The sequence below is a fragment of the Chelonoidis abingdonii genome, chromosome 2 (genome assembly GCF_003597395.2).
Source record: "Chelonoidis abingdonii isolate Lonesome George chromosome 2, CheloAbing_2.0, whole genome shotgun sequence".
Taxonomy (NCBI): Eukaryota; Metazoa; Chordata; order Testudines; family Testudinidae; genus Chelonoidis; species Chelonoidis abingdonii.
This window is the reverse complement of record NC_133770.1, coordinates 204,341,337-204,363,652: the sequence shown is the minus strand read 5'-3', so window position 1 is coordinate 204,363,652 and position 22,316 is coordinate 204,341,337. Positions and strand designations below refer to the sequence as shown.

The window sequence follows — 22,316 nt, the reverse complement described above, 5'->3', positions numbered from 1 at the left end:
AAGTACTAAGCTGGTAATTGAGCTTAGAGGAATTCATGCTGGTACCCCGTCTTTTGGACGCTAAGCTTCAGAGTGGGGAATTATACCATGACATAGCTCTATAGGAGATACTACAATAGCACACAATAATGCTAAGTAATGGAAAATGATGTTATCATTGGCCCTGTGAATCACAACCCACAAGATGTCTGAAAGCATAGAGCATTTAGTGTCAGTGAATCTGAAAGAAATGGACTAGTCATTTGTTAGACCCTCAATGGCAGAGTAATTGTTGTCCTAATTAAATAAATACAAACATAGCAGGTCAGACTGTATCCTAAGGTTTAGCCCTTCAGGTTCAGCAGGTCCCATGGGTGTAATGAGGGCAGAATTTGGTTTATTTTTTTATTAGAGAAGTAGTGTCTTTGCTGGTCAAAATCTAAAGAGATCACTGTATATCTCACACACATATGCACAAGAATATTTTAAAGTGATGGTTTTTTAGGGATCAAGCCTGTGAAGTTCTAACTGACATTTATTCCTGTTGATTTCATTGGGAGTTAAGGGCTCTCAGCAACTTGCAGTGTCAAGCACACAGTGAAAATAATTGTCATTAGTGATACATACACCTCAAAAATGTGTATAAGTAGTTCAGATAACTACCAAACCTCTGGAGATCTCCTCACTCCCAACAGGCTAACATGACCCTGCCTTTCTAGAGTTGTTAGTTCTCCCTAAATCTTCCTGATTATGGCAACATCCTCCCACTGTTAAGGATGCATTCAGTGTTTTCTCTTCTAGAGCTGGTGCCTCCACTTTTATTTCTTGTGAGCTCGTGTGCACAGTGCATGCCAGGGAAGATTAAACCACAGAATCTACAAAGGCTAATAGTAGATGTGCTTGGGTCTCAGCTGAGAGGCATCTGAGCCCAGTCAACAGATCTTGGAAGATAGAGATAAGGTGACCTAGATCCCCACATGTGTGTATGTGTGGGGTAGCTTATATGGGGGATTGACTAAAGGTGGTCTTGCATGGAGGCACTAGGAATTGGGGGGAACATATAGTACCTTCATTAAATGAAGTGATCTGAAATCCTTGAAAAAAAAGTTTGGGTTCAGAGAAAGTAATGAAGACGTGTCATGGTATAAATTCCCCACTCTGAACCTTAGCGTCCAAAAGATGGGGTACCAGCATGAATTCCTCTAAGCTCAATTACCAGCTTAGTACTTGTAGCGCTGCCACCAACCAGGAATTCCAGTGCCTGGTACACTCTGGTCCCCCCAAAACCTTGCCCGGGGAACCCCAAGACCCAGATCCTCTGGATCTTAACACAAGGAAAGTAAACCCTTTCCCCCACCGTTGCCTCTCCCAGGCTTCCCCTCCCTGGGTTACCCTGGAAGATCACTGTGATTCAAACTCCTTGAATCATTAAACAGAGAGGAAAATTCCCTTTCCTCCCTCCTTCTCTTTCCCTTTCCCAGACTCTCCCTGAGAGAGACAATAATCCTGACACAGAGAGAAATTAACCTTTCTCTCCCCCTTCCCTCCTTTCTCCTCACCAATTCCCTGGTGGATCCAGACCCAGTCCCTGGGGTCTCACCAGAATAAAAAAAAAAACAATCAGGTTCCTAAATAAGAAAATCTTTTAATTAAAGAGAGAAAAACAGTGAAAATTATCTTTGTAAATTTAAGATGGATTAGGTACAGGGTTTTTCAGCTATAGACACCGGGAATACCCTCCCAGCCTAAGTATACAAGTACAAATTAAAATCCTTTCAGCAAAATACAAATTTGAACTCCTTCCAGCCAAATGCACATTTGCAAATAAAGAAAACAAACATAAGCCTAACTCGCCTTATCTACCTAGTACTCACTATTCTGAACTTATAAGAGCCTGTATCTGAGAGATTGGAGAGAAACCTGGTTGCACGTCTGGTCACTCTCAGAACCCAGAGAGAACAACAACCAAAAACTAACAGCACACACAAAAACTTCCCTCCCTCAAGATTTGAAAGTATCCTGTCCCCTGATTGGTCCTCTGGTCAGGTGACAGCCAGGCTTACTGAACTTGTTAACCTTTTACAGTCAAAAGAGATATAAAGTACTTCTGTTCTATTAACTCCTACTATCTGTTTATGACAAGATCATTCTCCCCTAATTATGGCCTCTTGTAAAGAAATCTGTGGCTGATGGGGGTAGGAGGTGTCTCTGATTTCCTACAAACTGTGACTGAAAGGCAATGAGTTAGGGGAACTCCAGAGTGGGCAAAACTTCCAAACTCTTTGGATCCTTGGGACCACTCCCTCTACATAGACAAGTCATTTATGTTGCTCTACTGGATAACCTCTCCCCTGAAATCATAACGTATTTGCCCTGCTGCAGGCTGGGCCCCCTTTTAGACTTCTGTGCTAGGTCTCTCTTGGATTTCTATGTGAGAAATCACAAGTGCAGCAGACAGCATGTTGAGGGCAGTGCCACAGAGCAATATTACTCTACCTTACACACAATCAGAGTTGCAGAAACTCTCTGGAGCTCTTCCACACAGAGTTCCAGAGTAGGGTTTTCCTGGAAAACAGCTGGCAAAGAGTGCTGCAGAAGTGGCACCATATCATTCTGAATATTAATCCCTCACGATCAACCCAGGTCAATTACAAGGCCAAATATCAATATTTAGCCCTTCCCAAGGATCTCAAAGTATTTTGCAGACATTTATTAATCTTTACAAAGCTTTAGACTCTGACCTGGGTAAATATTCCACTTTCAGATGGGGAAACTGAATAACTGAGAGTGTGACTTGTCCACAGATACATTAATAGTCAGTGGCAGAGATGGAAGTAGAGCCCAGAACTCCTGGGTCTAAGTCCTGTGCTCAGTCTACAAGGTGAGTTATTTCCTCCATCTTATCAGTAGACTTACACTAAAGAGACCTAAAGCAAGGTTGATGTATACATTCTCCAGCTATCTGGATCCTTTCAGTGCAGTTGAATTTTTTACATTGTTCCTTGCACAGAACTTTCATTTTTCTCATGTTGATACTAAAATATTCAAAAAAGGGTTTAAACAAACTTTTTAGGATGTTCTTAAAGAATAAGAGCACCACAGTGCCTTCTGTGGTGATATAGAGTTTTCCCTAGGATTATGTAAGTAGGAAGTGCTTTTGCAGCTAGTTAAGCCTGAGGCACTCTTTTTTTAAAGATTTAGTAGAACAAATATTCTGTAATTTTAATAAAATAAAATGTGCAGTGAGTGTAGCTCACCCAGAGCCTGAATTTGTAGTATCAAAGAACATTGCTGGTCATTCTTTCAGTCCACAGAGTATCAGTTACACACTAAAAGCTCAGACTGCAGTCCATCTATTAATATTGGTAGAAGGAGCATACTGCAACTGCATAAATAATAGCTATCCAGAGGATATAAGCTAGGTAATGTATAAGTAATATGTAGCTCTTTATCCATTTGAAAAATTCAGAATTGGTCTCCGATTTTTCACTGCTGAAATGACACAGGCCTTTTGCAATTGTATTAAGTTCTGACTCAGACAGCAATTTTCTGCCCATGAATTCTGGCAGTGATTACAATCCTAGTGATACTCTCAGCTGAGAAAAAAAAATATATTAGTGATGGAAAGAATGATAATCATGACAGGAAAGTACAAACAGGCTCAGCCTGCATTTGATATGGGGTGAAAGATGTTCCAAAGAGGATAAGAGAAGCAAACAGTTTGAACATCTTTGTCATTGTCCTCAAGTAACATAATTTAACAAAACAGCAGGTGCTAAAGTGCACATGACTAGTGTTTTCACTTGTTCCCTACAGAAATGTGTTTTTGTTTGTTTGGGGCTTTATTGTGTGGGAGGAGGAGGGGGGAATTGGAGGTGTGCATGTGTGGGTTCTGTTACCTTTATTCTGTCCCATAATAACTACACTCTGACATTCATGCTGTGAAGTGGTAGACATTATATAAAGGTGTTAGGCCATCTCTTGGTTCTTTTCAAGTTCTAGCCATATACCCGTGTGAAGCAGGGCTGGTTCCAGCCATGAAATGCAGCTGTGGCATACAGTGCTATTACTACCTATGTAGGTGCAGATTAGTTGTATTTTAGGACAGGCTTTAGATGATGTATAATGAATAAACTGATATCATTCCTGGAGCATAGAAAGGTGTGACTATTTTCCAGGTTTTTACTGATCTATTCTTCTGCCATTTATATTACAAAATTGCATTTTGATCATGTTTTGGATGAAATTTTGTGAACTTCATCTTGATCTCAGTGAAATGATAATTTTTAGCACTAGTGCAACTCTTTGCAGGCTGGTAAGAGTTATCCACATTTTACATATGAGGAAACTGAGGCACATAATGAAGTGACTGGTTCAAGGATATACAATATGTTAGTAGCAGAGCAAGACTCCTTGATTCTCTAGTCTAGTCTGATTCTTCCAGACTATCTTGTACAATGAACACTGGGAAAACTATCTTGCAGCTGATCTAGCGTACCCAAAAACGAAGAAACAATTATTGAGATTTAGTTGACAGTAACTTTGCTCCAAAATCACAAACATCCTGTAGGACAGGCATTGATAGCTATTACACGATTACACTTACTTAAGAACAGACAGCATTCTAGAACTGAAATACAGCAGGAGGCTACTGTTGTTTTGAAATGACATAAAATGCTTTTGAAAGTGAGATTGCATACAGAAAGGAAAGACATTTTCTTGCTCACAAGAGCAAGCTGACAGATTTTAATAGTCTTTCACATGCTGCACACAATAAACATTCAGCTTATCTTTCCAAGAACAATAGAATTTCATGTACTGCTGCATGACATAAGAATTAGTTTTACATACCTCCATATCACTGACTCTCTTGTAAGTTAATCTCATCTCTCATCAATTTTTCACCAGCTTCACTCTGATGTTGATAAAGGAGATGGCTCCATCAAATACATCTTGTCAGGCGAAGGGGCAAGTTCCATTTTCATTATTGATGAGAACACTGGGGATATTCATGCTACAAAGAGGCTGGATCGGGAAGAGCAGGCCTACTACACGCTCCGAGCACAAGCACTAGATAGGCTGACTAATAAACCTGTGGAACCAGAGTCGGAGTTCGTTATTAAGATTCAGGACATCAATGACAATGAACCAAAATTTCTGGATGGCCCTTACACTGCTGGGGTTCCTGAGATGTCGCCCGTGGGTAAGTAGAGAATACATTGTTCATGTCTTGGGAAATCTGTTCGTATTATCTTTTTTAAAATGTCATTATTTTTTACAGTATTACACCAAGCTATTTAATTATCTATGAGCCACCTGCAACAGTTGGATGTTTGCAGGCTTGATGGGAAGATAAGGCTTTACAAAATATTTATTCTTTCAAAAATGTAGAAAAACTTTAATTAGCTATATAGGGATTTAGATAGGTGTTTTATGGTGTACTTCTCATTTCAGTGCCCAGAACCTTTGTTTTATAATTCTCATTAAGAACAGAAAGTTTCACACCTACGCTCTGGCACAGAGAAGTGATAATATCGCCTTTTGTATACATCAACTCCATTATGAACAAATTCCTTTAAAAGCCATATAGTACATAAAGTGTTTAGTATGTATTGCTTATATTGGTGTGTTAGAACTGTACCTCATTTGTAATAGCCCAATTATGCTCTGTGGGAACACGTGCATGGACCCAAGAGCAGAACTTGGCCCAACTTAAAAGAGTTTTGAAGTTTATTGGAATTAGAGAGTGAAGCCTTGTAAGTAGTTCAAGTATTCTACTGGAATATAGCAATATGAATGAGGCACATCTAAACCCTATCTACATTCAGATCCATTATTTAGTCATTTTAAAGGACCTCCTCAACAGGTGTAAACTGGCAATGTTCTATTGGCTTCAGTGGAGCTATGCTAATTTACACCAGCCGAGAATCCAGTCCAGAAACTGGCTCACTTACAAATAGTTTTGTTCCGAGCTAAGGGCTTGTCTACACATAACCTGGAATAGAAAAAAAAAACTAAATATGTTGTAATTCAAACCTTTTGTTACTTCAGTTACTTTGCAACTGTATGTGTGGACACTCTTCTTTCAGATTAAGACTGCCCTTTGCCAATTTAATTTAAATTGATTTTTTAATGATTTAAGTTATATCAGAATGGGACATTCAGTCTGAATGAACAAAGTCCACACACAGACTTGCACTAATGGTGTGAATTACAATCATTTTAGTTTTTTTCAGTTTCACTTTTGTATGTTAGCAAGCCCTGTGTTATGGTTCCAAAATGAAAGGAGGAGAGAGAACAAAAAAAAATATCTTGTTTAGGACTCTACTGAAATCATTAGTCACCATTACAAATAAAGGGTGCTCACTTGAAATCCCCCAAAATATTAGCAGAGAGAACATAAGTAGAATGTTGCTACTGCCATTTGATTTTACTTAGCAGAAGTCATAGATATAATCCCTCAGTTGATATTTTGCATTTGTTCATGATCATTTCATTCTTGGTCAGTGTCAGAAGAGGCAGGAATAACATTTGAAGGAAAGAGAGAGATCAATATTCTTGTAACACGTTAGGGGGAAGATGAAGATGACAGATACTTCTAAAAACTGTTTCCTGCTGCACTCTGGAAAGAGAAGATAATTCAGATAATTCAAGAGACTTTTAAAACAAATAATCCAAAAGTTTAAGAGCAATATATTCATTACCAAGAAAAAACTAAAATACCAATATTTCAGACTAAGTGACCTCTGCCAGGGTTAAGCTAGTTTTACTGCAGCATCACTGTTTTCGGTCATCTTTGTACTAAATATATATCATTCTTAAAGTGTTGGCTCAAATGAATTCATCCAGAGTGCAACAGGAAGTAGAGTTTTAAAGCATCTAACTTCTGTATCTTGCACACTGAAGAACAATATCTCCATCTTTCCTCCCGGTGTAACTTCTGCCTTTTCTCACATTGATTTATATTGTAAGTGCCACACTACAGGTGAGGGCTTTCCCCCTCAAAATATAATAGGAAACAATTTTTCAGTTGTGCATTTGAAACTGGATTGTGCACCTAACTCTTTTGCCATTAAATAGCAACCCACACTAGTGTCATTCTGTATGGTAGAGAACACCCACACAATTGTTTAATGTGAACTACTTTCACATATTCCTTTGCTGCTTCACCAACCTAAATGACTGAGTGAAATTCTCCCCTAAGCAGGGGATCAGCACAAAGTATATATGCCATTTAACTCCTACTTACCTACTCAAGTGGGACTTGAGTGGTGCGGAGGCTTTGTGCTGACCTCTAGATGGGACTGAATTGCACTTCCTTTGAGATTTCTAGAATAATACATTTTAAACATCTTCGGAGTTTGCATTATAGTAATACTGAATACTACATTAATATTGGATTAAGGGTTTAGTAGCATGAAGTCCTTGTGTGGCATTTATCTTACATAGTCACATTGATTCATAGTTTATTCATATTACATAATTTCTAATTAAACATCTACAGCATTCGTGAAATATTAAGGGGGAACAAAGTATCTCTCCTATTTTGTCTAAAATTATATCCATGACAAAGGATTCCTTAACATAATATGAAACAGAATGAAAAAAGATCACAGGTTTATAAACCAAAATGAACTATAAAAGCATGAGAACTATAACCCCACACTTCCAAATAGTATTATTATGTAAGCATGATGATTCTACATTACATTTGGCAAATATTTAGAACATTATCTGAGGACTATTGAAGCCAATCAGAGTCTTTCCTTCAGTGGGCTTTGGATTGGACTGAAAATATTGGGCAGGGAGATATCTTCACAGAATCATAGAACTGGAAGGGACCTCATCTAGTCCAGTCACTTGCACGGGAGGACTAAGTATTATCTAGACCATCCCTGACAGGTGCTTGTCCAACTTGCTCTTAAAAATCCCCAGTGATGGAGATTCCACAACCTCTGTAGGCAATTTATTCCACTGCTTAACCGCTCTGACAGTTAGGAAGTTTTTCCTAATGTCTAACCTAAATCACTAAATCATAATGGTTTCAAATTTTTCCATGGAAATAAAAAAGGTCTAAAAGTATGGCCTATAGGAATGTCAGAGACAATAAAACGTTAAATTATGGATAGAGTTATGAGTGACAATGTATTTTGCTTATTTAAAAAATGTAACAGAATGTTATATTTCAAACAAAAAAAATAACCCCCTTTGCAAATGGATCTAATGATGTAGGCTGGAATTTCAAAACGGCTTAGTATGCAAAAGCTCCCACATAAGCATCTAAAAAAGTGGATTTGCAGAACACTTGAAAATCTGGCCCCATGTGCTTCAAAAGTAAGGAGACTGAAAATTAAGATTTTTACGCCTACCTTAATTCTGTCTCTTTGCTCTGCCAATTTTTCACTTACAAGAAATCCTCCCCATTACCACATAAAAGAAACATGTCTGTCCTGTTACATATATGATGTATAATGATATGGGCTTTCATTGTATGGTGATTTATTAAATTTATTTATTTTTAATCTGTTATTGTGCCACTGGTCAACTCTGCAGGGGCTTACAATTTTTATTTATTTAAATTTTTTAAACCAGACCTTTATCAAGCATAGCCAGTCACTAAAAACAGGACCATGTCAGCCTTAAAAGCAATCTTCTCCCCAATATTCCTTGCACAACCTCATTTAAAACCCCTGCCTCCCATACCACTTTTTCTCGAGGTACTTATAATCTTTAAAAACCTACAAACACTTACAGACCCCCAAATAAGCTCCTCTGTAACAACCAGTTAACCTCAAGCAACCTTTTACCAACATGAATACCCTGGGAGAATAGGTGACCTTTAGCAGCATTTCCTGAATGGCACCAAATCTGGGCTCTGGTGAATCAAAGTGGGAATGAGTTCTAAAGCCAAGGGTCCCTGACTCCAAATGTCCTGCTGCTATCCCCCAAATGTTTAAATAAGAGAGTAGTTAGGTCACGGGTTTCAGATTATTATAACTCTCTCTCTATATATATAGCAATATTTGCTCCCTGCATGAAACACCATTTAATAAGCACACTGCCCCATTCTGCACTACCTGTATTTTCTGGAAGAGTTTAAGGTGTAGCCTAATTACAGAGGTCCTACCTTGAAGTGACTAAGGCATGGATAATTGTGGCTACATCCACATCTAAAAGAAAAGGAAGAAACCTCCTTGGCAAGTACAGAGGATGAAATAATTTACACTCTTACTTTTGGCCTATACAGATATAAGCGAACCACAAGACATTGTGAGGATGGGTATTTTGCTATGTGTTCCACAGCCCACATATGTAGGTGGATATGGTGCAGATTAATCTTTAGCTTGTATCTGGAGTTTGGGGTGGTGAATGAGATTCATTGGGGCTCCCAGTTTATTATTGGTGTCAGAGGGGGAATAAGGTGGGGTGTGGTTTGTATGTGGAGTATTAATTGCAAGATGTAGCATACCTATCTCATACCTGGAGGCCAGAAAGGGTTTGGGTCTGTGGTCTATAAGTAGTAGGTGGGTTCATACTTTACAAGCTAATATGCAGAACTGTCCATGGGCTAGTGAGGTTATGTAGCATATATTTGAATATTATGTGAGGAAAATTGGTCAGAAGTAACAAGTAGCTTTAAAGTTGATGTAGGAATCTTAACTTCCAATTTCCTTACTTAAAAGTGTTGGTTTTGAATTGTAACTACAATAGAAATATCTATTAGTTTTTTTAAGTAATATAGATTGTTGTCCTTAAATCTATTTTAACAAACTTTTGGCAATGAGATTTTTCTTTTCTTTTCTTTTCTTTTCTTTTCTTTTCTTTTCTTTTGTTAAGTAAAACTTCCAAGCACTTCCATTTCTTTCCACTGCTATTTTAAATTATTTTGATAAACTTTTGGAAAAGAATGAAATAAAAATCTTGTTAACTTATATAAGGTTACAACAGTGGAGTGGGGGTGGGGGGTGGGAGCATGCATGTTCTGTTCCTTGAGAGACCCAAAAGCAAGACTATCAGGGCTTTTTGTCACTAGCTGCATTTTCTGAGAGCTACCAGTACTTACTCTCCAAACCTTGTCTTGTACTTCCCTTAGAACACATCTTCCTCCCAGGGGTAATTTTCTATACACAACCTTCACATAGAAAACTTTCTATCTGAGGTGATTTTATGCTGAAAATTTGCTACACAAAGGCTTCTACATGCTAAATATCATATACATAAATAAGTAGGTTGCACACAACGTTTCTTTTGTAAAAAGTCCTTTATAGAATATCTGCTCAGAAACACACATGGTAGAAAGATTTCTATATGAAAGGTTTCCTACCTAGAAAGTTTTCTGCAGGAGATATTTGTATGAAGGGACGTATCTTCACTCCAGAGGAGATCCAGGTGCACTAAAGAATGGTTTAATAATGTAATAAGTCCCTGATCTATTCCTCTCATGAAGTTTAGAAGCTCATTTGGCTTCATCATTGGAGTTTGAAAGTACACAAGCACAGTTAAATTTGAAGAATTTACAAGCTCCCTATGTTGTGGCTGCAGAGCTTGTCATTTCCTTGCAAACACTTGTTTGTAGACCTTGAAAAAACCATGAGCAGTGAACAAAGACCTCACAGTCTGAAGATGTTGTAAGCATCACTTGCAATATTTGCAGACCTTGTAAGCTCCATTGGCAATGCTTAGAGACCTTGTAAATTCCAACGTAGTAAGCCTGGCGTTCACAAGGAGCACAGAATATTGAATAATAGTTATAATATTCATACATGCCAAAGTTAAGGATTCTGGCAGGGTTAAACTAGGCCTCTGTATTAGCTTTCATTGTAGATCATGCTGTAAAACCAGTTTAAAGTACCGAATCAAAGGTCTTAAGTACCTACCAGGTCTATAGATTGCTGAGAGGAAGGTGACAAAAACCCACCATTCCCTGTCTAATCTGACAGAGAAAAATTCTTTCCCAGCTCCCAAAAGCTGACTAGCCTGATGCAAGCCGCAAGGCCTAGAAACCCAGTTGTTCTCTAATCCCAAAAAGGGGTAGGGTGGGAGTTGTTCATCCCAGATGCAGAATGATACCTCAGGCAAAGGAATGGTCTTATTAATCCTCTCATCAATTGCATGGGAGCCAATAGGCTTTTGCTGAACCCTTCCAGCCAGCCAGCCTCCTCTCCCCAAGCCAATGAGGACGCTGAGGGCCCAGAAGGAGGAGAGGAAAATGAGGAGAGGCAGTCCTTAAAGGGGCCAAAAGTTTTCTTTCCCCAGTTGGCCCCAGACAGGGAAGGGTGGTGGGCATGAGGCATGTATAGAGTTGTTGCCATAGCTAATAATGAGTTGGAGTGTCAGCCCATTTCTGGGTGGACAAGTGTTTACATAGCAAATTACCATCACAGGGAGCCTAATGCATTCCCTTATTGGTGGTCTGATCACTGAGGTCAAACATTAAGTGGTCATAGAGAATGAATGTCCCTCATACTTAAATCTGGTCCCTCCAGATCAGGACTGAGCTACATTGATGGGGCAATATGGGGTGGTTCTCACTACCATTTACTATGGTGTACCTATCTTGTGGACTACTAAAGTAAGTACGTCACAAAAACAGCCAAGCCAGCTCTTTCATCAGAACGAAAAATAACCATAAAGGCAAAATATTACAATATTCAATAAGATTATATACATTTGGTTAGGAGGTTTTAAAGGTCAGCTGTTAATCTGTACTGATGTTACAAACTTGTATCTTAGTAGCCTGTTGTAGTCATTTAGAAAGGTGAGCTAACATTCTGAGTGGGATCAGTGTGGAAATGTAGGGTGGGCTAGTCACCTGCTATGCTATGTGGAAGCAGAGGGATGGAAAAAATATAATGTTGTTTGTAAGTCTAGCTTGTTGCATTAATGTAATTCAGAACTGTGGGACATTTAACTAAAGTAGTGTCTTAAACTTTATAGGAACTTCTGTGGTTCAGGTAACAGCTACTGATGCAGATGACCCTACTTACGGCAACAGTGCCAGAGTGGTGTACAGTATTCTGCAAGGACAACCTTACTTTTCTGTGGAGCCAAAGACAGGTAACTTTTTCAGTTTCCCCCCCAGATAAGTCCACAGTAATGCTGAGATATAGTTTATACCACATTTGTTTGAAACTCAGACGGGATACCTGCTGGTATAGTGTGTTGTTAGAAAATGAATTGTGGTTTTAGCAGTCTTATTTCCATATGTCAAGAACATGTTTAGTTTGTAAATTAACAGCATACATTTGAAATATATAACCACTTGAAAATATTTTATCTGTGTTGTCCCTCACTGTGATCTCACCAGCTTCCTTGTCCATTGCCACTACACACACCAACCCTCTTCAGGCTTCCTGAGATTCCTCTTCTATATGACCACCTTTCTAAGCTTACCTTTGCTGCCAGAAACTTTACTGTGGGTCTCAACCAGTCTCCGTATCTGTATGGGGCCTGGCGTAGATTGTTCCTTTGAAACTTTGAACATTTCTGGATTGTCTCTAGATGTTCTCAGATGAGCATAATTCTCTGGGCGTGCCTTTTTAAGAAGTCCCAACAACATGCAAGTAGCCAGCTCAGAACCAATACAGAGCCATAAACCAGCTAGGGTCCAGGTTTAAATCTGGGAGTTTAGGTTGGTGTAGGGTTGTGGATTTGGAAGAAAAATGGTTAAAAAATTCAGACATTTCTTGATGAAATTATCAAAATTTCAACATCTCCACCTGAAGCCTGTTCCCACTTTCCACCATCTCAGTACACATCTGTAGCAACACAGTGAGATTGAGCATCAGAGAAAGTAATTTTTGGCACAAATTTCCAAGGTGTTCTTCACACATCACAAATCAGTGTCATATATTTTACTTAAAAGTAGACTGTAACAAACACTATGGTTTACAATGTGGGCCTGCAAGCATTTTGTGCAGAAGAATCCATTATTCTGTTCCATTCTGCTTTGATCCACATACTGTACTTATCATTGTGATATTGGTAAACATTTGCCACCAGTTGCTGCATAGCTGCTGCTGCAGTTATAGTTATCATTATTATTTTCATTTAAGCATTCATGATATTCTGTACAAGACATACAGATTAAGACTTACCTCCTGCCTGATTTTATTTTGTACTCCTCTCGGTTCTGTGTTTTTATTCTCTTCTCCCATTTTGTAAATGTTGTCTCCTTTGGGATGTCTTCTGACTCCAGATTTCCTCTTCAGAGAGTGAAAATGAAAATTCTGTGAGAAATGTCAAACAATTCTTTTTAATTTTTATTGAAAAAAATTAATAGAAAATGTTTATCTTTTTTTCCCTTTGACCAGGGCTAAAAACAAGGCATTGTGCTTTTGAATGCCAATAATCACTTGTCACTTTTCTTCCAGCCACTACCAAAAAGAAATATTTTTAAAAACAATTTTCTGTATGTTTCACAGGAATTTATGAACTTTTACAGCCAAACATCATGCACATGTCCTTACAGTCTTCGTGAATTTTGTGAACATTATCCATTCTATTGCATCAGTTCTTATGAAGACAAAACTAGTAACTTCTGCCCTTTTTTCTTTAAGTATGTATCTGGTCTCTACCAATGTAGGATCTGAGTACTCAACAGTCATTAGTGAATTTACCCTCACAATGTCCCTGTGAAATAAGGAATTCTTACTGTCCCTGTTAACACAAGCTGAGGCACAAAAAAATAAAAGGATTTACCCAAGGCAGCTTAAGACGTCTGTGGCAGTGGTGGAAATGTAACTCTACTGAGTCCAGTGCCGAGCATAAACCACGTGGCCATCCTCTCTCCAGCACTTTAACAATGCCTGAATTTATGGAAATAAGCTATATTTTGGTATAACTGCATTCACATCAGTGGTTTTGTACTTGTTTCTAAGTCGATATACTGGTATCTAAAATTTGTGTAGACCAGCCTCTTGAATAGTGGCACGGTAACTTCTGCTCATTCAAAATCTTTGAAGAATGAGACTGAAATGTTTTTTATGTTTTTATTAGTTGTGATGCCACAGTCCTCTGTGTACATGACAGTCATCTTCCAGAAAGGATGGTTAGCGTTGGAAGAGTTATGACAGTAGCTATAGATGACAAAAAGCAAGCAAATCAGAACATTTAGAAACAATTAAAAATAAATATGTTGTGAAATTAAGTATTCATTGTTTTCCACACATTTGTTGTACCATGAAATCTATTTGTAAAGCAAATATTTTTGCGCCAAAAAGTTTAATGTGGAGCCCTGCATTCAAAAGAAGAGAAGATAAATAGAACTGTAACTAAACATTTGACAAATCTCTGATGAAGAGATACGGGCCCCAGTATGCCTCTTCTTTATTTCGGTTGTTTGTTTCCTTTGTTGGTGACACTAAGCATTGGTAGAGTAAATGCCTGCCTCTCTGGAAATCAGAGTTAGCAGCTGTACAATGTACCAAACATGAAATATTCATAAAGTCATCATGGTTTGAGAAGGAATATTTATTTATCAGATACGTATCGACAGAGCAGAATGGGTAAAGCAGTGGATTTTTTGCTGCTTTTTAAAAAAGAAAAATTCAAACCATAATTACAAATTATATGTAAATGACTGTGTGGATATAACAGTAATATTATTTCATATATTAGAGTATTTCAGTTAATACATCAAAGCCACCTCATTGCATGGAATACTTTAGAAGTGGCTACTGTTTAAATAAATAGTAGCCAATACAAAATAGCTTCATTTGAAGGCATTAGTAGGATATGAGATTAATAATACGAAGAATCCATTTGGTCAATGACAATTTCAAGACATTTGTTAAATTGTTCGCTCAGCTTGGAATCTTGAAAAACAATAACAAATATGTCTTTCTCCGTATCACCAAAATAGTGAGGAAATAAAGGTATATGAGAGACTGGATGGCTGAGGACCCAAAAAATGTACAAGTGCCAGCAACTACATGAAGTACACTAGGGACTTTGATATTGCTATTGATTTTTCATAGAAGGCTCTCATAGTACAGTGGTGGGTGGCAGTATAAAACCATAAGGGAGAGAGAGCCATTAGCCCATGGTACCACTGGTTGAAAATTGTTACCTTCTGACAGCAGTGAATGGTGGACACTTTGAAATGAGTGTGTGGGTTCAGTTCAGTTCCCAGTGAAAAGGTGCCATGACAAAATTGATACTAATTACCCCCCTTCTTGGCACTCTCAGCAGAGATGCAAAGGATTGAATGGACATGGAAACTGACCCAGAGGTAGTTATTTCAGACCAAGCTTCAAACAATTAGCAGGAGCTTACACTACATGGCTGATGCCTATGTAAAAGCTTTCTATGAATAAACTACTTTTCTTGATCACTAATTTCACAATAGGAAAGATAAATCTATAAATGTTGATGCTGTCCCAGATAGACCTAACAAGGACCTTCACCATTGTACCTGACAATATATTATAGACATGGAGATACTGGGTCAAGTCATCATTGTATCTCATTACAACAGTTTTCTGATAAGGCAAACATAATGTTTATATCAATATATTTACCAATAATAAATGCAACCAATGACATTATGTGTTTTGTTCTCCAGGTATTATCAAGACTGCACTTCCGAACATGGATAGGGAGGCCAAAGACCAGTATTTACTTGTTATTCAAGCAAAGGATATGGTTGGACAAAATGGTGGACTGTCCGGGACCACATCTGTAACTGTCACCCTGACCGATGTCAATGATAACCCACCACGTTTTCCACGGAGTAAGTTACCGGTACTTTATAACAACTGCTACCATTTCTAAATGTTCTTGCATGCTGTACATGCCATCTTTAAAATGGAGCTCATGATACTTATGTCTTCTTTAAAGTGCTTTGGGATCTCTGGATAAAAATTGTTATATCACAGCTAGATTATATTATTAGTAGTATAGTATTATTACATTGTAAAAATCTATCTTGTTTATGAGTCCACACAAAAATATTTTTCAGATCAGTTTAAGTAAAGTGATGCACACTATATACATGTATTAATATCTTTTGCTCTTTCCCTGACAAGGGAAAGATAAAAGATTTATGTGCAGCATTTACTTCTTGGGTTTCAAGATGCATATTTTTTTCTTTCTTGTGTATAGTTCACAGTCCTTTGGAAATGCAGCAAGATTTTTCTTGTGCAGACACTCAGTGTTTCATAAGAAATCAATCTTAGAAGAACCAGAAAACCATCTGCCCTCAATTTACTTGTGTTGACCAAAATGGCTCTTGATTTAAACAAGAAGAGGAAAGAAACAAGTATATTACCAAATTCGAGGCACCCTGTTTATAAATTACATTTTATCTCATCCCTTTTCTTTCTTCCAATGGTCTTTCATTGCTATGGGAAATTAGAATAACGTGCAGAATGTATTCATGCCCAATCTGGCCTCTTCTCAAGTGTATATGAAAAACAAATATGTCCAAAGAGGAGGAGAATTAGATTTCCTGCCACCAATTGCTTGTGGTATTAATAGAACAACAGTGAATCTATTTCTGGAGGTGAGAATGGTATTGGCTGCACACTACACTCAGAAATCTCTTCTAGCTGCATTGTATATCACCTTCTTCTTGAACTGCAAGGTTGAAATTTTCAAGGGAGAGGGAGATGCACTTATTAAAGGGTCATAAACTGAGTACATCTCAAGATCCAACCATGTCAAGTACAGGCGGGGCTTCCTTGAGATTTGCAGTTATAAAAGTTAGGGCTAATACTCATTCTATTGGCTTTTACATTATTCCCCCTGATATTATAGGAAATATACCAAAAATATCCTGTTCTCTTGAACCTTTTTAATAACTGTTCATCTCATTACTTCACACCTTCATTTAGAGAGATGCTGTCTAAATAGTCCTACAAACCTGGTGGGAGAGAGTAGAGGAAGGCGAAATGATATCCACTATCTTTCACCTGAACGGACAATTGTTCTGTTTTTCAACTAAGATTTTTATGTGGTATCTTCAACAGAGTTGTCAAGTTAATATAAGTCATGACCCCGGGTTCAATGATTGTTTTAAATTTCACAGGGTCATATCAGTATAATGTCCCAGAGTCCTTGCCTGTGGCTTCAGTGGTAGCCAGAATAAAAGCTGCAGATGCTGATGTGGGACCTAATGCTGAAATGGAATATAAGATTGTGGATGGTGATGGCCTTGGAGTTTTCAAAATTTCTGTTGACAAAGATACACAGGAGGGAATCATTACAATTCAGAAGGTAACACTGACTTTTTTTATTTGTGGTGGAGTAAGACCAATGTAGTAGGTATAAGGATGAGACTGTATGGTTAAGATGAGAAGGATCCTCACCTGCTGTTACTGGGTCATGTTAGCAGATGTCATTTTGATTTCAGTTTTTTAAAAAAATGCCTGAACATCATTTGTACTGAAAACTCTTATGATTTTATCATGAGTCCAATGATCTTCGGTGTAATTTTTTTAAGTCCCACCACGTATAGAATTATCTGAGAATCTCAGCTTTTATTTACAAATATGTAGATTTCTAGCGCTCAAGATTGCAGAGAAAAGCCACAAGGCAAACAAAAAGGATCCCAAGTTTATTTTTTTAAAATCTCATGATTTTTAAGCCATTCTCATAATTTTTAAGGCCCTGAATTCACAATTAGAGCTGTGTAGGATCCAGAATTTCCATTCTGTGGGAAATTCCACAAATTCTTTACACGCTGAAGAGGTGATTTCTGCATGATATTGCAATGTACTGCCTGATCCTGTGAAGGTACTGAGTACCTCCTGAGAGCTGCTGAACTCCCCTGAAGTCAGAGCAATGTGAGAATGTTCAGCTTCCCCCAGAATCAGTTCCTAACAGTGCAACGTGATTTGCAAATATCCTCTTTCAAGGCAGAAGTGATCAAGCATACTTCTTGCACACTGTGCTGATTTCTACTTAACACATATTTGAAATATACCTAGTGAAAAGTTAGCCTTTTCTTTGTTCAGCAGCCAAATTCAGTGTGGCTTCTTCAGCTTGCTCATTTAATGTCTCCAAGTACAGCTCTGGAAGAATTATGCGTGTCCTAGAGGGAGAACATTTGTCAGTGTCACACTGAACAATATTGAATCAGTCTGGGGTCTCTTATGATCCAAGTCAGGAGCTGATGCATATGTTTTAATTTTGCTGTCAGCCTGTAGGCATGGAACTTAGACTCAGAGAATCTCGATTTCAGTGTTGTGCAGAGTGGGGTAAATAACTGCCATTCATTATTATTATTATCTCTGTTGTCATTGTTATATTTGTTGTTGGGTTTCAACCTGTCCTTTACAGTGGTGAAAATTTGGTCTGAAAAGTGTTTCATGAAATGTCTGGTGAACCACATTAAAAAGAAGGTTATCAAATTTGGACTCACTCTACTACTCCATTTTATTAAACATTTGAAACCTTTTTTGGGACAAAAAATAGTGCCTCAGAAATATGGTAATCTTTTAAAATGGAAAGTCAGACTTTTTTTCTCATATAGGGGTGCTTCCAGCATCCTATCCATTTTCCTGCTTTTAGCAGCCTGGCCTCATTTGCAATACCCTCACACACTAAAATCTACCCTTGAAGCACATGGCAAGCTCAAGACCCTCCACAGTACATAAGCTCCACGCTGGAGTTGCACAAGGGAACACAGTGTGGGGTGGGTATGTAGGGATGCCTGTGAACAGTTGAAATAGCCTCCTTGCTAAACTTGCATATCCCATTGCAGACAACATTGAGTGAGGGGGAGAGGGATTGACAGTGGAGGACTCCAGGACTGATCCCAGGCTTGTGGCTAGGATTTCATTTCCCAATTCCCTTTCTCTGCAGTCCACTTATACAGAATTCAATTACAGGTTCTGTATGCAGGTGGAGTGGATTTCAACTATAATGACGAACATGCTAGCTCACAACTGAATCAGCCAGAGGGTGTCACTGCATGGTAACATGACTGAGCTCTGGATAGAAGTGTAAGAGATTGATCATAAATCTGTAACTTGGAACTTACCTAATAGCAATGCTGCGCTACCAACTGCAGGAAGTATTCTACACAAGTGTCAGTAATTCATTGCCGCCTTCTCAGAAATCAGAGTATGCATTAAGGAACAAAATTTCAAAGAAGCCTCAACCCAGCCTCCAAATTTTTTGCCCATAATTTAATATATAATCTGTTTGTGTGTGCAGATGTCATTTGTGCACATACATCAAGCAATTAGATGTCATGGGAAACACTTCTGAACAAGGAGGCTTGTGTTCAGTGTACAAAAATGCATGTGTAACTGTGCCCCTTGGCTTTTGCACATAGTTACTACAGTCATTTGTGCAAATCAAGCAAACAGGCATGCAAAGGAACACTTGCTGTTAGAATAAATATAGGAGCACAGTTACACTTGCCTCTCTGTTTAATTTTTGGCTTCCTGCTACTTGGTTTTCTCTTAGAAATTATGATTTTACATTCTGGCTTTAGTAGGGCACATATTTAGAGATAATTAAAATTTTGGTCCCATTGCTAAAAGGACTTAATTTTGCTTAATTACAAATCATACACAGAGCTTATAGAATCATTAATTAAAACAAATGAAGATGAGATTTCCTAAAATGAAGATATCAGTGATATAGGGGAAAAAATGAGATTTAGGGATATTAGCAAATAAAGTAGAACTTGTGTATATTAAGACTGAATGGGAAAATGAAGGAAACTACCCAAGTCAGCAAAAGATGTAAATAGTGTATTATAAAATAATCTATTAAGGAAAGAGCTGAGCGGTTGTTTGGAAAGGGCCAGACACAGGGATGCTGATATTAAGACTCAGAAGCTAATTTATAGTTGTGTATTCAGTGAGATTATTTGTATCTAATATATCTTGTCCATTTAATATGGCTAGTGTCTTTGCTGAGGTTGAGATTGAAGTATGAGCTGTGGGAGGGTTTTAGAAACATACACATCTGTATCTTAAGGGCACACGTTCCAAAACAAGGATTTGTAGTCTTTGTAGCTGTACTCTAAAGTGTCCAGTACATTATTAATAAAAATAAACTTAATGGGGTATATTCTGCCCTCATTACACCTTTTCATTCCTGCTCAATTCAGTGGAGTTGCACAGGTATAACTGGGGGCTCCATGAAGGCTGATTTTGGATGAAATCTTTTAATGATGAGAGATCCACAGGGAAGAAAAGTGGATCTGCTGTTTTCATGGTTCATGCTGGCATGACAGGACCTGGGAGGACGTGCTGTTGGAATGCTGTACTGCTGCTGCCTAGTGCCTAATGACAATGCACAATAACTGACTGGACTCTTAGTCACATTTCATAACTGTTAGTTGAGGCCCCATTTGAGGCAATATTTGCCTGATGTGACAGTAGCTTTGCTCTTTACTTGCATTCCCATGAGCATTAGGAGGGACTGGGAAAAGGGAAGACAGGATCCCTACATCTTCCCACTGTTCCCTGGCAACACAATAAAGAGCAGGATTTGGCCAGTAATATCTTAGGCAGCATTGCTATGCAGGGCCATGCAGAAGTCTTGCATATAGATCTCTCTTTTCCCTGAACGTTTTGGAAGAGTCCTTCCCTCAATTAATGGAAGAGGTGGGAACAAGACCCATCTTTTGATTGTGTGCATGTGCTTGTGATGCTTTACCCAAATCCATGCCAGGCAAACTAGGATTGGACTGGATGAAAAGGAGAAACATTCGATATTTAAATTTGTTTCAAGTTCATGTCACATAAATTAATTGTTTTTATTTTCTTTTGATTTTGGAGATCATTCCTTGGGTTAAGAGTCATGTCTTCTACAAAACAGAACACTCTGTTGGAGATTAAATAATAATAATGGGTGAAATCTTGGAAAATTGAAATCAATAGGAGTTTTTCTATTGACCAAGTTTAATCTAGTAAATAATAATAATTATAGAAATGAGCCATTTACGTTGCTATTGGCATTTTAAAAAACACAACCAACCAGCAAATTAAATCCCTTCTATATCACATGGCACATATTATGCATTTGAGTTACTAATCTGTTCCTTACCTAACAATGCATGAGCAAACATTTTATCTGCTTATGTATAGAAACACACATACCAATATATTGATACATTGTTCCTAGCATGTCAGTTTTCATTTACTTCCTGAAATCAGGACTTGAGAAATTTACCAGATTTGTATGAGTCAGAAGACAAAACCTACTGGTCAGAAGCAAGTACAAATAATGAATGAATGAGGACTCACTACCAACATCCCAGAGGCAGTGGCCTCATGAAAAACCCAGCTCATACCTATTCCCAGCTACTGGAAGGATGGAAAGTCCTGGGACTAGTAGCAGGGTGCTTCCCTAGCAACCTGCTTAGGGTGTCCATCTTTCATAGCAACTCCTGGCTTGTAGTTATCTGATCAGTTTGGAGCCCCTTCCTCTCTCCACCATGATTCCCCCTATCCCTCACCAAACAAAACAAAACAAAACAATTCTGGCTGCTGGAAGGGAGAGAGAGTATGCTAGTTTTATTTTTCCTCCTAGCACAAAACTGCCTTCCTGACCTTTGTAAGGGCATATCTTCACGACTATCTCTTCACTACTCCCATGGCTGCTGCAAATGGAAGAAGAGTTTTTTTTGCTTCTCTGTGTGTCCTCTTGCCTTAGGTTCTGTTTTTCCTACCCTTAGTGAATAGCTAAGTAAAATCAACAGGAGTTAGGCAACTCACCTACTTAGGTGCTTTTGTAAACCCTGCTAGGCACTTGTATGTATCTTTAGGGGCCTAAATTCCTTTAAACATCTGGCCCTATGTAATTTTTGAAAACGGGACTTAAGCACCTAAGTCCCTTAGGTGCTTTTGAAATTTTTACCCTTGGTCTCTCTGTGCCTCAGTTCTCCATCTCTAAAGTGGGGATGATAGTTTTTTCTTATCTCACAGGGATGTTGTGTGTGTACATATTTTAAGTGGTGAGGCATATGGGGGGGGCATTATCAATAACTATGATTGACAGAAAACTTTTTTTAAAGCTTAAAATCTACAGATGTGTATACCACTCAACACTCACAAGAAAAAGTGCCAACTGTACTTACCAGTCGTACATGGAGTTTTAAAACTTTGCCTGTCATTCTCTGTGTTAGTCTCCCTTACATTTTAGTTGTTTTTTTTAAAAAATATGAATGTTTAATATTCACTTTATTTTAAAAGTATGAATGCTTAAAATTCACTATATTTTTTTAAAAAGGGATATGACTGTGTTGACATTGTGGGTTTTATTTGCTGGAAGAGTGAGCTGAAGAGACAATGGAGGGAACATGACTGTAGCAATTTCACAATGGACAGAGGGAGCATGACTATGGGCTTGTCTCCTGTTATCAGAGGATCGAC

The 22,316-nt window shown here is 38.2% G+C and overlaps 1 protein-coding gene across 1 annotated transcript in view; it reads left to right on the top strand.

The window, feature by feature from the left end:
* LOC116831759 (cadherin-7) overlaps positions 1 to 22,316 on the top strand; it is a 104,488-nt gene that overhangs the window by 46,516 nt on the left and 35,656 nt on the right. The window contains exons 3-6 of the mRNA XM_032792023.1: positions 4,888 to 5,182; positions 11,917 to 12,036; positions 15,545 to 15,712; positions 17,009 to 17,196. Of these exons, the coding sequence (XP_032647914.1) occupies positions 4,888 to 5,182; positions 11,917 to 12,036; positions 15,545 to 15,712; positions 17,009 to 17,196 (771 nt within the window). The remainder of the gene's footprint in view (positions 1 to 4,887; positions 5,183 to 11,916; positions 12,037 to 15,544; positions 15,713 to 17,008; positions 17,197 to 22,316) is intronic.